The sequence below is a fragment of the Diadema antillarum genome, unplaced genomic scaffold (genome assembly GCF_040938485.1).
Source record: "Diadema antillarum isolate AM-2024a unplaced genomic scaffold, OU_Dant_1.0 seq00000131_RagTag, whole genome shotgun sequence".
Classification (NCBI taxonomy): domain Eukaryota; kingdom Metazoa; phylum Echinodermata; class Echinoidea; order Diadematoida; family Diadematidae; genus Diadema; species Diadema antillarum.
Window position 1 is genome coordinate 1,433,746 of NW_027271209.1, and position 16,061 is coordinate 1,449,806.

General features: G+C 38.2%; 1 protein-coding gene across 1 annotated transcript; it reads left to right on the plus strand.

Moving 5' to 3' along the window:
* Positions 1-3,382: 3,382 nt before the first annotated feature.
* Positions 3,383-15,508, plus strand: LOC139727456 (small COPII coat GTPase SAR1B-like). The gene is made up of 6 exons (XM_071638427.1): positions 3,383-3,470; positions 7,276-7,369; positions 8,751-8,870; positions 10,075-10,244; positions 11,001-11,132; positions 12,156-15,508. The coding sequence occupies exons 2-6, from the start codon at positions 7,312-7,314 to the stop codon at positions 12,267-12,269; spliced, it is 594 nt and encodes a 197-aa protein (XP_071494528.1). The 5' UTR covers positions 3,383-3,470; positions 7,276-7,311; the 3' UTR covers positions 12,270-15,508.
* Positions 15,509-16,061: the final 553 nt, after the last annotated feature.

Here is a 16,061-nt window from a genome sequence, read left to right on the forward strand (position 1 = left end):
ATTTGGAGCATTTTTTGAAAAATTGAAAAAATTGGACGGACGCGTACGCGCGCGCACATATACGCACGTACAGCTCATATGCAACAGAAATTTCCCGATTTCTTACATTTATCGGATGTCTGAAAAGTCAAGGAATATTTCTAGCAAGTTTCAAGTCAATCCGACTCAATATGACGTCATACGGGACTGTCAAAGTTGAAATTCCGCGCGCGCGTCAATGGCGATATACAGTACAACAATGCCCCAAAACCGCCAATTTTAAATCCGATTTTACTCGTCAGGATGGACGGTGACCCCCCATTTTCTTTACATATTCTGAAAGCTGATGAGTTGTACATGTCAGTTTATGGGTTGGCCATACTGAAAAAGTCATTCAAAGATATCAAATTTCTTAATAAAGTTAAAAAAGTAAATTTTCAAAATGACGTCATCAAATTTCAAGTTCATTCAAGCATATCTCACTTTTTCTTTAATTGATTTACGTCCAAATTTCAATATGTTGTAGCTTATTAAATGGTCTTTCAGATATATAATAACAACAATTTGATTGGATGACGGCATCACCTCGTAAAAATGGATTTAAAGTAATCTTGTCAAATTTGACCAGTTTACGTGTTATCTCTATGGGAGTGCAGTTTTTCTGGAAATGAAAACTGACATGACTATCTTTATCGAGCACTAGCTCACTTATGCTTCGGTGAATTTCTCCCATATTTTAGTATGTTGTAGCTGAGACTTTGGGCTATCGTTAATGTGCCCTTCGTTTTTTCATACGGAGTCGGCATCATGCCCAAAAACTTGGTTGAAATTAAAGCTTATCTTCCATGTATTTTCATATTCCTTTCTTTCTGCAACTTTCTTTGCAATAACTCAAGAAAAACAAGCTCTATCAGCCCAATATTTTGCACATGTTTAGTTTATGTCACGTACATTATTTCATAAAATAACAACTACTTGATCGGGCACCTTCTTGGGTATGTAAATTAGGGTCAAAGGTCAAAAATGTTTCATCCTGTATCTTGGTTAATACATGTCTTATCTTTCCCATATTTTGCATACGTAAAGACCATGTTACAAGAATCATTTCACAAAATAACCACTTTTTGCTCAGACGCCATCTTGTCTGTGCAAAGTAGGGTCAAAGGTCATATGTACTTCTTTCTTTATCTTTATTATGACGTGTTATCTCTATGGGAGGGAATTTTTCTAGATGTGAAAATTGACATGATTGTCTTTATCGACGACTAGCTCAATTACCCTTCGGTGAATTTCTTCCAGATGTTAGTATGTTGTAGCCAATGTAATACTCTTTAAGTTTTGTTAATCAAAGTTTTAATCGGATGATGTCTTCACCACGTGAAAATGGATATAATGTAACCTTGTCAAATTTAACCAGTTTACGTGTTATCTCTATGGGAGGGAATTTTTCTGGAAATGAAAATTGACATGACTTTCTTTATCGAGCACTACCTCACTTACTCTTCTGTAAATTTCTCCCAGATTTTAATATGATGTAGCTGAGACTTTGGGCTATCATCAGTGATTCTTCATTTTTTCATACGATGCCGAGATCACGTAAAAACTTGGTTGACATCAAACTTATATTCGATGTATTGAGATATTTCTTTCTCTCTGCAACTTTCTTTGCAATAACTCAAGAAAAACAGCCCCTATCATCCCCATATTTGGCACATGTTTAGTTTATGTCACGTACATTATTTCATAAAATAACAACTACTTGATCAGACACCATCTTGGGTATGTAAATTAGGGTCAAAGGTCATAAATGTTTTAACCTGTATCTTGGTGAATACATGTCCTATCTTTCCCATATTTTACACACGCAAAGGCCATGTTACAAGAATCATTTCACAAAATAACCACTTTTTGGTCAGATGCCATCTTGGCTGTGCAAAGTTGGGTCAATGGTCAAATATACTTCATTCTGTATCTTCTTTATAGTGTATACCGAATTTGGTAACAGAGATAGCAGACCTAACTCTCTTTTCTAAATGAGAATCCAAATATCACACGTCCAATGTCTCTAAACACAGATGAAACCTATATGGTCATGCCTATTGCGATCAGGACTCGAATCATTGATTAAAAAAAATCGGATCACCTAATTTGTCAGTCTTGACAAATTCCAAGTCTAGTTTTTTATTTCGTTTGTTTACATATACACTGCAGTTCTTGTTTGTTTAGACCAGGGTGTTATGACTGCAATGCGTATTAATGTCAAGGCTTTATGGAAATTCTGCCACCCTCTTCGTTTTATTTTACCCTAAAGAATCAATTTGAACACTATATGAACAATACTTTAATAAGAGGTCGACTGATGGCGCTGAGATCAAAAGAACAGGAGAAAACGTATTTTCCTATTAACTTTAAGCTCACTCTTCCCACTGGGTATGAACCAGCCTCGACAATGATAATTGTTACGCGAAATTATTTTTCATGTTATTTCTATTGTTTCGTCATTGTCAGGTTATGTTCTTTGAATCGTGGTCAATTATCATATTAATTATCTTTAGCGTGAGTGACACGTGTCACAAAAATGATTGGGTTTATTTAACTTGCAATATGTGATATAACGATATGAAAAGTTGAGCAGCAGCTTCTTTTACGCGAACAAATAATTTACCACTGACCATATAGTAGATCATTAAGTAATATATTGAATCGCCTATTAGTAAAGAGGGAAGTTGATCTCAGTGGGATAGACGAATTGGTATTCACAAACAAATCAAGAAGATTTTCCTGTCATTTTCAGACGGATACGGATTTAGGAGTCTTGTCGAAATTTGCTAAAATCGTATCCTGACCTGTTGGGTATGATTCAATCCGATCAAACACTGCGATCTCTTTTTACGTGCAGTTATAGTGTACTGCTATAGTATTTTCCGTTGTGACAGCTCTGGTTAATTGCGCAATACATTAACCAACGCCATAATGACTACCGTCTAAAACATAGGTGCGGCGCCATTTCTCACAGTTGAATGAACTTTGTGCCAATGGCTGCACTGGACAATTATCAGGCACACTGATTGGATAAGGCGTAAGTCTCCCTTCTCCTCTATACGTGTTATACTACTCATGTCCTATGTGCTAGATCAAGCCGAATTGGCTTAGTTTTTACTCGAGTAATGCATAAATTTATTGAAAATGAATAATTGTGTAATATTTTATTCCTCGTCTTCAAGAAAAAAGTTACGACATCAAAATAACTTGAACGGCGACAGTTCACACTTGTAGTCTGCCACAGGGAACTAAGGGCAAAATGGTCCAATGACATGTCATGTAATATAAATCGTCGGACTGGTGATGACGTCACCATCAACTGCATCCATATTGCTAGTTCCTGTCAAGTTGTGTACGTAGACGTAGACTAACGTGACGGTGTCCCGTGGATGAATGACGCAAAATTCTCCACCGAAGTAATTACTGGGTAATTACTGGGTTTTGAAATAGTAAGTCGTGTACTATAAACTGTAATGGATTTTCTGATTAATATTTAGGGAGAAAATACAGATTGAGATTAAGGCGCCGTGATCCTCATTTTTTGTTCGCCGGTCTTTTTTTCGCTCCGTCCGTGTTGTTTGGATGGAGATCGCATTCATTGGCATTGCATTGCACTCTGTTATCACGCAGTGCAGTGCAGTGCAGTGGTGGTGGTGACACTGTCACTGATGATGATGATTGCGGTACCGCGGTGCTTGCCCTTCTTGGGCCTTGAGCCTTGATCTGATGTGAACTGTTTTGTAAATTTACTAAAAATTCAACTGTTCTTAACATGTTCGCAGTAATATGTGTTACGTATCTGATGATGGGTGATGAACGTGAAATGCACTTACGCAGCAAAGCCAGTTCGGGAAACCCACTCACAAGGGGGGCCCCTTCTTATAAGTAACCCGTCCCCCTTATAAGTAACCCCGTCCCCCTTATAAGTAACCCCCGGGGCACCCCTTATAAGGAGTCTCCACGCTTTTTTGCAATGCAACGCGAAAATGAAAGGACTGCGGCAATTCGCTTGATTATGTCCATAAAGCTTCACAAGTTTCCTAGTTACGAAATTTGAGCAAAATCGGTTCGAGGCATCATATCTAAAATCATGGATTTAAATGCGATGTCAAACGACCCATGCGAATGCTGAAATGCAAGCGATTACTGGCGTGAGTGTCGCCAGGCGCGGCGGCGCGGCAATGCTTGAGTGCAGACGTGGCGACTGAGTACGAAAGTCTCCGTACTCGGTCGCCACGTCTGCACTCAAGCATTGCCGCGCCGCCGCGCCTGGCGACACTCACGCCAGTAATCGCTCGCATTTCAGCATTCGCATGGGTCGTTTGACATCGCATTTAAATTCATGATTTTAGATATGATGCCTCGAACCGATTTTGCTCAAATTTCGTGAGTAACTAGGAAACTTGTGAAGCTTTATGGGTCATAATCAAGCGAATTGCCGCAGTCCTTTCATTTTCGCGTTGCATTGCAAAAAAGCGTGGAGACTCCTTATAAGGGGTGCCCCGGGGGTTACTTATAAGGGGGACGGGGTTACTTATAAGGGGGACGGGTTACTTATAAGGAGGGGCCCCCCTTGTGAGTGGGTTTCCCGAACTGAAGCGTCAGTCAGTGATCACTTCCTTTCCTGTATAATCCTGTAAGTTTAATGGCTGTAGAAATCCTAATTAACTTTAATAAAATTAGTTTTGTTTGTCAGAATAGTTTGCACAGCAGTCGACTGGAGTGTCAGTCATTTGGTTCTGTGGTTTGTCGGGCCTGTTTTTTATGCGGAGGATAAAATTAGATTTAATTAAGTTTACCCATCATAATGGCATCGTGCCTATTTTGTAGCGGTTAGCGCTATAGATAGTATGAGTATGACCATGTGAATTTCAGTACCAAGTAGCGTGTAGCGCAAGCTACCCATTAAATGGCATAGCTAGCTAACTTGGATCTAGCAAATCAACTATAATGCCAATGGCTCAATGCCATCCAAAATTTGACCACCTGGCTCTGTAACGACTACGTTACAAATACAATACATGTAAAAACTTCTGCTTTTGTAACGTTAGGGGGTTTCTACATGGTCGAACTTCGGTGTGGGTGCTGATAAATTTGAATGAAAAAAAGAACTGCCTTTAAAAATTTTTGCGTGTTTTGTATTTTGCGCAACCAGAAACTCAGATCTCTAGACCCTTCTAGCGCAAAAATAAAAGCACGCAAATATTTTTGCTTGACATGAAATGATGTTCCAGTAACTAGTTGATGTCTTGATTCTGTGGAATTAAAAACAGGCGAAACTTATCTTATTCTTAGTAATAAATACCTGGCGGAGCGCAAATAAATTTGATAAGTCGTGCGAAAATATCCACTTTTACAGTAAATTTAGGTGGTCTACAGGGCATGGGATTCCCATTATAGAGGGGTCTAGGACTATCTAGATTGTCAGAACCTAGAATTGGTCTATGGCTACTCATCTCGTTTACCGGCTGCAGGCTCTTTTATCCAAACACTTTGAGTAAACCCGGAACATGAAACATGAAACATTATTACCTTAGGCTACACTGTAAAAATAGACACTCTAGAAACTCTATATAGTATAGGCTCGCACTATAGACATGCTTTGGTAGAACTCTGACCCGAGTGGTAGATACGCATTGCACAACAATATTAACATAACTAAATGAAAACCAGGGAATGGGACAGAAACTGCTTTGATCTAACATCAAAACAAGTAGACCTAGTATTTATTCTAGTGATACATTCATGTTATTCTTCATGCTTGGCAAATTTTTTAGATTTGACAGTCGTGTCGCAAATAGCCATGGGAACTGCTTTTCATTTAGTGTACACATGTTGATTAATCTTTAACACATTGTCTACACATCATCTTCTAAATCTCAATCCCACTCGACGACAGATGCTGCTGCTGTTCACACAGTACAGTGCGCATTTGTTGGTTTTAGTGTAATTTATGACAGATACAACAAGAGTTTGGATAAAACAAACTGAATATACTGGACACGTCGACCTCATAAATGGTATTCCCGGGGGTGGATACTATGTGATGACACTGCCATCTCGAAAGTTCTGCACACTTACGTGCATGAAATACAGCCCTACCAAGTCTTATACTGTACGAGCTGCAATTTTCGCGAATTGCTACTTGAAGGACATTTTCACGTGTTGTTAATTTTGTGGTTCCGAGGGTCTAACTGAACTTACATATTTGCACATTGTTATTTTTGCGTGTTGTTATTTTTGCGGTTCAAAGGCGATTCACGGAATTCACGAAAATAAAACCACTGAAAATTTCAGCTTGTACAGTACATCAGGCATGAGACTCGTGCCTCATTGGCCATTCTCACACTCAACACGCCAGACAAGATTTTTTACATGTCTCACAAAAACGGCAACATAAAACATAGATTTATGATGGCCTAGTCAGGGACAATTTTCCTTTATATCGGAAGAAGTCCGAATACTGTATTACATTCTGTATGCACCAGATCACACAATTTACAGCTGAAATTGCTGTGTTAGCCAACACCACACAAATGTATGTTATCGGGAGAATGGGTGTGAGGATCGGAAAAATGAAGGATCGGATCAATGAAGGATCAGAGAAATATAAAGCACTGTCTTTTTTAAGTTCTTTCACATGAGTCAATGCTAGAACTTGATTGATAACCTATGTCGGTTTAGGATCACACAGTCCATGATGGCAGCATCTCCATTGTAATCATCCCCTCGATTGTGTGAGTGAAAGTATGGATCATTGGTGTTCTGTCAAGCAACTGAGCCTGATATGCAGTTGTATTGAGAATACAGCAGCATTGGTGGTCATGATGATCAGATATGGCTCAGTCTGTGAGGAAGGTTGCAGAAGGTTGGGAAGAGGGAAGGGAGAAACTCAGCTGATATCATTTGGCTGTTGTACGACCATACACAAGTTGGTTGAAAAAAAAAAACAACAACAGACAAACACTGAAGTGGTGCCTTCGCATTCAGCATTCAGAAATTATGAATTTGCTCAATATTGCCTATTAAAGGTATCGCCTCAAGCTGTAAGTTACTCCAGTATACAGTAGTATCTTCGGAAATACCGATATGTTGTTGTGGTGGTCAGACAGTGTGACATATTCCTTGACTTGGTGATTTAATGAAAGAGGTCATTTTCCTATGTTAATAGACTCCTTGGATTAATACTTTATGAATGCTAGCATGATATTGTTTTTCTAATGTTGAGAACTGATATTTCTATTCATTTTACAGGATTTCCAGAGGTCTGTAAATAGATATTCACAGAAGATGAGTTATATATGGAACTATATTGTCGACACCTTCACATCACTGCTCACAAGTTTAGGTAAGGAGAGACCGTTGGAGTTTTAGTAAAGTACCGTACTATGAAAGCTGTTACTTTTGCAGATTTGGTGAATCACTGTTGAGCTGCAAATTCAGCAACACACAAAAATATCGCCATCTGATGCACCAGCAGAGTGAATGGACAGGCATTAGTGTACTGCTATGATAGCCTCCGTGTCAAAATGTCAACCTTGTGCAAAAATGGCTATGACCTCCTTGTTCTAAGAAAAGGACAGCTTATTACATCATTAAGTAATGTTAGAATTTCAGTGTTTGTTTCAGTGTTTCTTATTTTGTGCATACATGAACATTACTTCTTCTGGCAGACTTGTTGACAGATTTGGGCTGAATGGTGAGGTCCTCAAGCTAGTTACTATTTAAATAACTGATTTTAGTTGCTACAGTTCGTGTACAACTTGTAGGTTAAAGTTGCAGTCATCCAGCTTTTGCTACTCTTATGCACATAGCTTGTTATAGGCATTTTGTTTTATGAACAGCTTAAAGTTTAAGAAAGTCTATCATGTCCTACTTTTAACCATGGACGTAAAACCTAGTTTTGGTTAGGAATACAACATCATACTGTTTACCTGAAACATTAATTTTGCTGTTCAGGTTCTGCAGTATTTGCTGTAATTTGTTCAAGTGAGGTCAAAAAGCATCATTTATTGGAAAAAACAAGTGAGATTTTATGATCATCTCTATCCTACTGGAGTCCAGTGATGAGGCTGAGTAAACATTGCAGAACTTGCTCATAACCTTTATGTGCATATGTTGCAGTCATATGCTGGTAAAAGTTTCTTTTCAGCAAAAATCCTGTCGAGAATAACACTTGATGAGAAGTCTGCTTCAAATTCATTTTTTTTTTTCTTTCAATTCCATGTGCTCTGAAACATTTAACTGAACTTTGTGTGCTACAAGTACACTGTGCCTTTTTCTTTTTCTTTTTTGCCCATCTCCTCCCCCCCCCCCCCCCTGCAAAATATTTGTTAAACAAGGCAATAAAGAGTTGATGATTTTAGGGGGAATTATATGTTACTGGTCTAAATGTATTCCATTTACTGTGGGTATGAAGTTATGTGTTCATGTTGAACTATACATACCCTTAAAAGTTATATACAAGTACATGTATATGGGTAACTGACAATCCAGAAGGTTGCATGAATCAGAAGGGGAAAAAAGTTGACTGAAAAAAGAAGACAGTCAGAACCAACTGAAATAAAGATAATGTGTGATTTTGTGCCAAGCCTTGTGACCTTTGTTGTCATGGAGAAATTACCACAAACCCAAATGGGTATTTGCTGCATGTCATATTCTCATCTCTGTCCATTGTGTCATATCATCAACAATTAGAAATTTCTACACTTTTTTACCATCAATGACAGGACTATGGGGCAAATCAGGCAGACTAGTATTTCTCGGTCTAGACAACGCCGGCAAGACGACCCTTCTATCAGTCCTGAAAGATGACAGAATGGCTCAGCATGTCCCCACATTACATCCAAGTAAGTCAATTATTGGTGATAATCAACTCTTTGTCTTTCTTAGGTATACAGTATGTCCCCAAAATAATTACAATTGGATTTTCGCATTGATATCACCCAATATGATTAAACTGTCCAAATGCTACTTCAGGGTCTTAAAATATAACATCTGAGCTCTATTTTGCAGCAACCCCCATTAAATTTGGTTAAGCGATCACAGAGAAATATGGATTGTTGTAAAGCATGTCATGAGTCTGATTCTTTCAAGTTTAGCATTTGGATGCTCTTGGAACTGCATATTAATGTGTAAACACAATAGACAGAACTTGGAGGGAAGAGATTCCTGACATGCTCTACAAGATTCCTCATTTCTCTTTGACCACTGAAGCAAATTGAATGTGGTTTTCTGTAAAATGTGGGCAATGAGATATAGTTTCATACCCTGAAATTGTATTCGGAGTGATTCATCATTTCTAAAGTTATCATTGTGTCGAATACATAATAGAGGTAGAGGCAAGGGTGAATAAAACTCTGAAGAGATTGCTGTTTAATGAATTTTGAGCAGATTTGGCTCTGTCTTTTACTAGCTTGACTGTCCCTGTGGGCAAAAATTTGTTGAATACCAATCTCTCATGGAATTTCATTCACCCTTGTTTCATACGAGGATATATCAAAGATCCCCCGACTCCCTTTTATTTTCTATGTGTGAACAATCTCCCTTTGAGGATGCCCAAGTACTGACCAGTTTTGAGTCACTGAACCTGTTTGGAATGCAAGTGTCATTCTGCCTTGTGTAACCATCCTTCTGTTGTGAACTGAAGAGGCGATGCATAAATTAGCACGAATAATATGCCCATTCTTTGTGGCTCAAAGAAACTACATGTGTGATGTTTTATGCTGTAGATAATCTGTCTCCTCCACGCTATTCTTTTATTTTGCTTTGGATGTGTAAACAAGGTTGAGATGTTCGGATTAGAAACTGTCCGCCGCCGAGCTGTGTCTGATGTTTGAATGTCGAAACTAAAAGTTTGAATGTTCTGGTCTTACACCGCATCCAATTGAAGCCATGCAGCTTTGAAATCACAATGTACATGTATTTGGCTTGCAGCATTTAACCAATCAGAATCTTTCGTATGGACTCCAATTTGTATATTCTTTGAATACTTTCAGATTTGATTTCATGTGTTTTATGTTAATGTTGTCAATGTTAACATTCCACCCACAGCATCAGAAGAGTTGAGGATCGATGGGGTCACATTCACAACCTTTGACCTTGGTGGTCACTTACAAGCCAGGAAGGTGTGGAAGAAGTATCTGCCCGCCGTGGAGGGCATCGTGTTCCTTGTGGATGCTGCAGAGAGGGAGAGGTTTGCAGAGGCAAAGACAGAGTTAGATGTAAGTGTGTGTGATCCTTCCAGAGGAGCCTAACTGAAACATGAGGTTGCCAAAATTACTTTCAGAACAGTTGAGAACTTCAAAAATGTTTCTCGGGAAAGTGTGCAAGGTTTGAGCGTGCTCACACAGAAGGATTTGCAGTCACATGTGAAAACTTTTTTTTTCTATCAAAGTGCATGTAATATGCAATTATCTCCTTGATTGCTCCTTGAATCTTCCTGATTTGGATGGAGTAATGTTGGCAGCACTGGTTTAGAGGTGTACATAATGCAAACATCGACAGTGTCATTAAAAGGAAATGAAACCCAACTATACATGCGCATTTAGTAAATGCAGCAACTATACATGCCTATTTAGTAAATGCAGCAACTATACATGCGCATTTAGTAAATGCAGCAATATTAGTGGAACACATAGTAAAATTTGACGGAAATTGGACAATTGATTCAAAAGTAATGCATTTTTACAGATTTCTGAATGATTTTGCTTCTGACAAATCAGGAAACAGTATTTATGCCACTACCACAAAGCATTGCCAGAGACACTATTGATGTTTGATGTGTGTGTTGTGATGATGATGATGATGATGGTGATGATGGTGGTGGTGGTGATGATGATGATGATGGTGATGGTGATGATAGTGATGAAGAAAAATTGATGATTATAATGATTTATTGATCCATTATTTACTATGACCTATGTGTTGTATCCTCTGATCTTCACTTACCAACATATCCGTCTGTCTGTTGTGTGCAGAGTTTAATGACAGACGAGATGGTGGCTAACGCGCCCATCCTGGTGCTCGGAAATAAGATTGACTTACCAGGAGCAGCTAGTGAGGAGGAGCTAAGGTATCAGATGGGTCTCACAGGCCAGACAACTGGAAAGGTAAAATTGAGTCATTCACCCACAAATTTGCCCCCATGGATTTGATAAATATTATATCCTCTGCATAATGTGATGAACAATTTGACACCAAATGATAATAGCCTTGTCAAGGATAAGTCTTTCATATCATGTGTTCATCAGAGTCAAGCTAAGGAAAGAAATATGTAGGCATTTATCTCTTCTGATGATAATAAGAAGTAATGGAATGTTTGAGGGTTTGTTGTTGTTGTTTTGTTTTTTTTCTCAGTCCTCGTCATGTGATGTTGCCAGAGGCATCTTGTTCGTAAGTTTTCTATTTATAAAGTTCTTTGAGACTTAAGAGGAAATGGAAACCCAAATATAGATTTGGTTTGAGTGAAAGCAGCAATATTAGTGGAACGCATCAGCGAAAGTTTGAGGAAACTTGGACAGTTGATTCAAAAGTTACACATTTTAAAAGTTAAGGTGCAGTCACCACTGGATAAGGAGACTGCAACACTTCATGACGTCGGTATGGACAACAGAATAAAAAAAATATAAACAAACTTCAACAAATTTTTCACTTTTCTACCATAGTGAGAGAGAGCACTTGACTCACACAAAAAGCTGGAAGAATATTACCCATGACATTTGTCGTAACAATTCAATGGAATGTGTGCTTTTCATGAAAAATTAAATTTTGTGAAGTTCTCTGTATATTTTCTTTATATTGTTGTCCACAATGATGTCAAAGTTTATTTGACAAAGATTGGTTTTGAAATGGCTGAGATATCCAAAACGATTCTAACATAGTGTGGGACCCACATTTTATTATGATTGCTTTGTTTTACTTTGTTTTTGGATATTTCAATCATTCCAACCCAATTTTCACCAAATGAACTTTGAATTCCTCTTAAAATGGTATGCTCTGTACTATTTCATAAGTGTTTTCTTGGTATCTCGCAAAAAGTTAAAAGCCCAATTCTCGTCTCCACCAATACTGTACCATCCCTTTAACTGGAGATTTGTGGTTTTATCACATTGCCATTGTTCTTGTGATCCTAGGGGAAGGTTCCGCAGAGAGAGCTTCCAGGCCGTCCCCTGGAACTCTTCATGTGCAGCGTCCTGAAGAAGCAAGGCTACGGAGAGGGCTTCAGGTGGCTAGGACAGTACCTCTAAGCCACGAGGGTGCTGTTTCGGCGGCAACGGCAAACAGCAGCAACACCGAGAAAAAAAGAATAGACAAATTGTGGACACGAATAGTATTTAAGAGGGAATACTGAACGTTTCATTCCGAGGTTCCAAATGCAAGATCGTCAAGGGCTGGCGAAAGGAAGGCCGAGTGCGCAAGCCATTTAGAAACGTGATAATCGAGGGTAGACGGAGATGTGCTTGTGGCCAGCTGCCTTGCTGCTCCAGATGAGTTCGCTCCAAACGGTTTGTGTGACCTCGCAGATGCCATGCCAATATCTTCAAAGTAAAACCCATTAAGAGATTTCCGAAAGGAGAGAGTGAGGGAGAGAAAGAGAGAGAGTGAGAGTAAAACTTGCCTTGTTGATATTGGCAGAGCTAGTGAGGGGTGTTCTACGAGATAATGTCTTAATGTCAATGAAACTGTATTAAAAGCATTACTATAGCCCCCCGTTTTAAATGTGGGGCATGGAATTACACAGCCGATGATGGGATGAAAATTTTGCTGAGATTCTGGTGGGTAATCTTTGACAGACACTTGAGGAGCCATGTGGATGGCTTTTTGACAGTTCATAGCTCTTTTGAATCATTGCAAAATTTTCAGCTCTTCACACAGGGTTGTTTGATACATGCTAGGATTCATATCATCAGCTACGTAGAAATGACTTTCGAAACCAGTAGCCCATGTTTTATCAGGCTAACTTTCGAAGTATACTTCAGAGAAAAAAAAAAATTACAGAATTGAATAAAAATAACATTCGTGTAAATTTGTGAGATACGCTGTATCACCTTTGTCAGAACAGAGAGCCCATGTGGCATCATGCTGGGGTATTCATAAACCACAACTGCACAGCATCAAAATGGGGACTGTTTAGGGCCAGAACCAAAGTAGGATGTATCAAAATTCATTGCGCTTTTGTCCATGATTTGCTGTAGAAGTAATCATACATGAGCTGTGTGAAATATTCTGGACACCACATGAGCTGTGTGAAATATTCTGGACACCACTTCCAATGAAGTGGGGAGGCCCATCAGTCAGAACAAAGACTTGAAATATGTGCATGTGTGATACAGACTTTCCAGACATGCTTTAAAATTATATAACAATCTGTGAACGTGTTTGGAATAAGGGTTCTTCGTTCCACACGGATAGCTTTATTTTACAATGGGCGAAATACTGTTGGTGGATGTGCAGTGTAAGTTATTCGGGATGAGCATGGTAAAAGAAAAAAAAAAAAAGAAAGTCTCTCTTCAATCTCTTATCCTGAGAATTATGTTTCAGCAAATTTCAAAGTAAGTAGGTAATGCTGTATAAATATCACATGTGTATATGGTATGTTTTATACTTTAATACCGATGCTGGACTGTTCACTTTGAATTTGCAATCATACTCGTGTCTGTAAATGAAAGCAGTTTAGGCCATCGCATGTGGAAATGCATGATTACATCTGGCAGCATCAAAGCAATCAATTTCTGTATCATTTTATTTTTCCTCAAATATTGCATTACCGCCTAGTAAATCAATTCTTAGCAAGAGAGTTGCTCCTATTCTGTCAGTACACCACCTGTCCTGAGCTTAATATCAAATTCAATTAAGTTTTTGTTTGTTGTAGACTCAAAAGACATTATGCAAATACTTCAAATTTGTGTTGTTTACCTTGTTCAATCTGCACAGGCTTATTTTGGAATCAATGTTTCCTGCAGCGGCATTGATTATTAGAATGCTTGTGTTGCTTTGTCCGGCCTAGAAGGAATCAGAAAATTTAACACTTAAACAGTTCTGCTCACATTGGAATGTTAAATGAAATATGCTGTAATGAGCACAAAGATATGTAATGTGAATGTCATGTTGTGAATCTGTACAAGTTTGCTCTGCTCCTCTAGATCTTGAGAGGGAAAAAAAAAATTTAGACAAGGTGAAAATATTAAATGTGCTGTCAAATGTATCGAGTTCAGCAAGCTTGACCTGTAGATCAATGGAATTCATGACACAACACTCCATAATTGAATCAGAACACGTCAGACCTCAAAAGGAGTCAAGAGGTTGTGGCAAGATATGTTTTTACTGGTGTATTCATGTTTCTGTGTGGAAGCAGTCCATTTTTCACAAGAGGAAACCCAGTATTGCATTCGTGCTGCTAGGAACATGGAATATTAATGAAATTACTGGAAGATTCATAGGTACTCGCAACTGCTTGAGTGAGTGTGATAGCTTTGAAAGTCGAGACATATCTAACTTAACATTGTTCAGGGATAACACAAATGAAACCAGGTGACGTAAAATGTTGGTATGCACAGGTAATCCTTCCATGAATAGGAGTGATTTAACTCCAGTCACAAGTGTTGCGAGATTTTTCAATGAATTCAACTTTCTTGTGTAGTAGCTTGTCATGACATCATGGTTTTAGGCTCTTTCATTTGACAACTGATCTTTATGCAAGTGAAGATGCATCTGCATAGGTTGTAATCAAAATTTCAATATTTTGAAAGAGTGTAATCAATGCAGTGGAGCCGAACTTTCCCGATGAAGATGTTATTCTATTCTTGTCTTCATTGCAGTTGAGATTGATGGTTTAAATTAACGATGTATGCAGGCCACATATGATTTCAGTGTTTGCAAACATGTGAATTCCCATTTGATTTTTTTTTCTTTTCTTTTCGTAAATAGTTTGTTAGAATTAGTGAGAGAGAAAAAAAATAAGCTTGCCAACTATTGAAGAAGAAGATATGGCAAATGTCATTACAAGTGCAGTGGATGATTTCACTCTGGCAAACAAACCCTCTTTTGGTGTGGCTTTTGTGTATGAGCACCTTTCACTATTGTAGGGGTTTCTCTTTGCTTTTTAAATTCTATGAATTAGCTGCAGATTTAATAGATTTTATTTTGTAGGTTTTGAAGTGACATGTTTCATATTTTGGGACGGCTCAACAAGAAAACACAAGGAATAAACATGGCGAGTTGTTTGAGAACAGTATCACCCAATTCAAGCAACCGCAGAGAAAAGTATTGCTGTAATCATGCCGAGTTTCTATTTGTGATAATGCTAATGTCATCCAATGCCGAGTTTTACTCTTAATATGTTAACCTATATTTTGTTATTTTCCTCCCTTTTATTTTTCTTGGAGGACGAGTAAAGGTGTCATTTGCAAAAATCTTACGATTTATAAACTCATTACCACATGTATTGTTTTATTATTACCATATATGAATTAAGTACCAATAAAGAGAGGACATTTTCAAGAAATTATGAACCTGATATGAACGATTGATTCCCTTGCATGTTGTTCAGCAGATTAGACTGAGAACATGTCAATGTGTATCAAGTTTTCTTTCTTTCTTTTTCTTTTTCTGGAAAGTCAGTTTTTATGTCACTTGTACCAAAAAACAAAATAAGGATCTGAAGGAATAGCGGCATACGCTGTTCTTAGGTTTCCTTTTGCGACCCGAGACTAAATTGCAGCAAGGATGACTTGGGCCTTGATTGAAAATCAATCCAAACTCCTTGCTTGGTCTTATTTTCTCCATTCAATACCTCTATAGGGTTCCTTGTAAAGCTGTACAATGTACATGTATCATAAATAGTATGTACAGTGTACATGTACATTGTATCTGTAAGTGTTGCAAGCAAAAGAAGCACACATAATAAAACAGTAGTCCTTGTGCGTTGCTCTAGTGGGGATCTTAGTACAGTGTATTCAACACTGGCAGGATTCTATTAACAACAGAGCAAATCATGCACATTTCATTTTTTCTCTGCATGCAACAGTTTTCAATGCTAG

Bases quoted from the DNA above. Each gene is read 5' to 3' on its own strand.
- LOC139727456 (XM_071638427.1), top strand. From the start codon at position 7,312: ATGAGTTATATATGGAACTATATTGTCGACACCTTCACATCACTGCTC. The intron at 7,370-8,750 runs GTAAGGAGAGAC...CATCAATGACAG, and splicing joins ATCACTGCTCACAAGTTTAG to GACTATGGGGCAAATCAGGC. The intron at 11,133-12,155 runs GTAAAATTGAGT...TTGTGATCCTAG, and splicing joins CAGGCCAGACAACTGGAAAG to GGGAAGGTTCCGCAGAGAGA.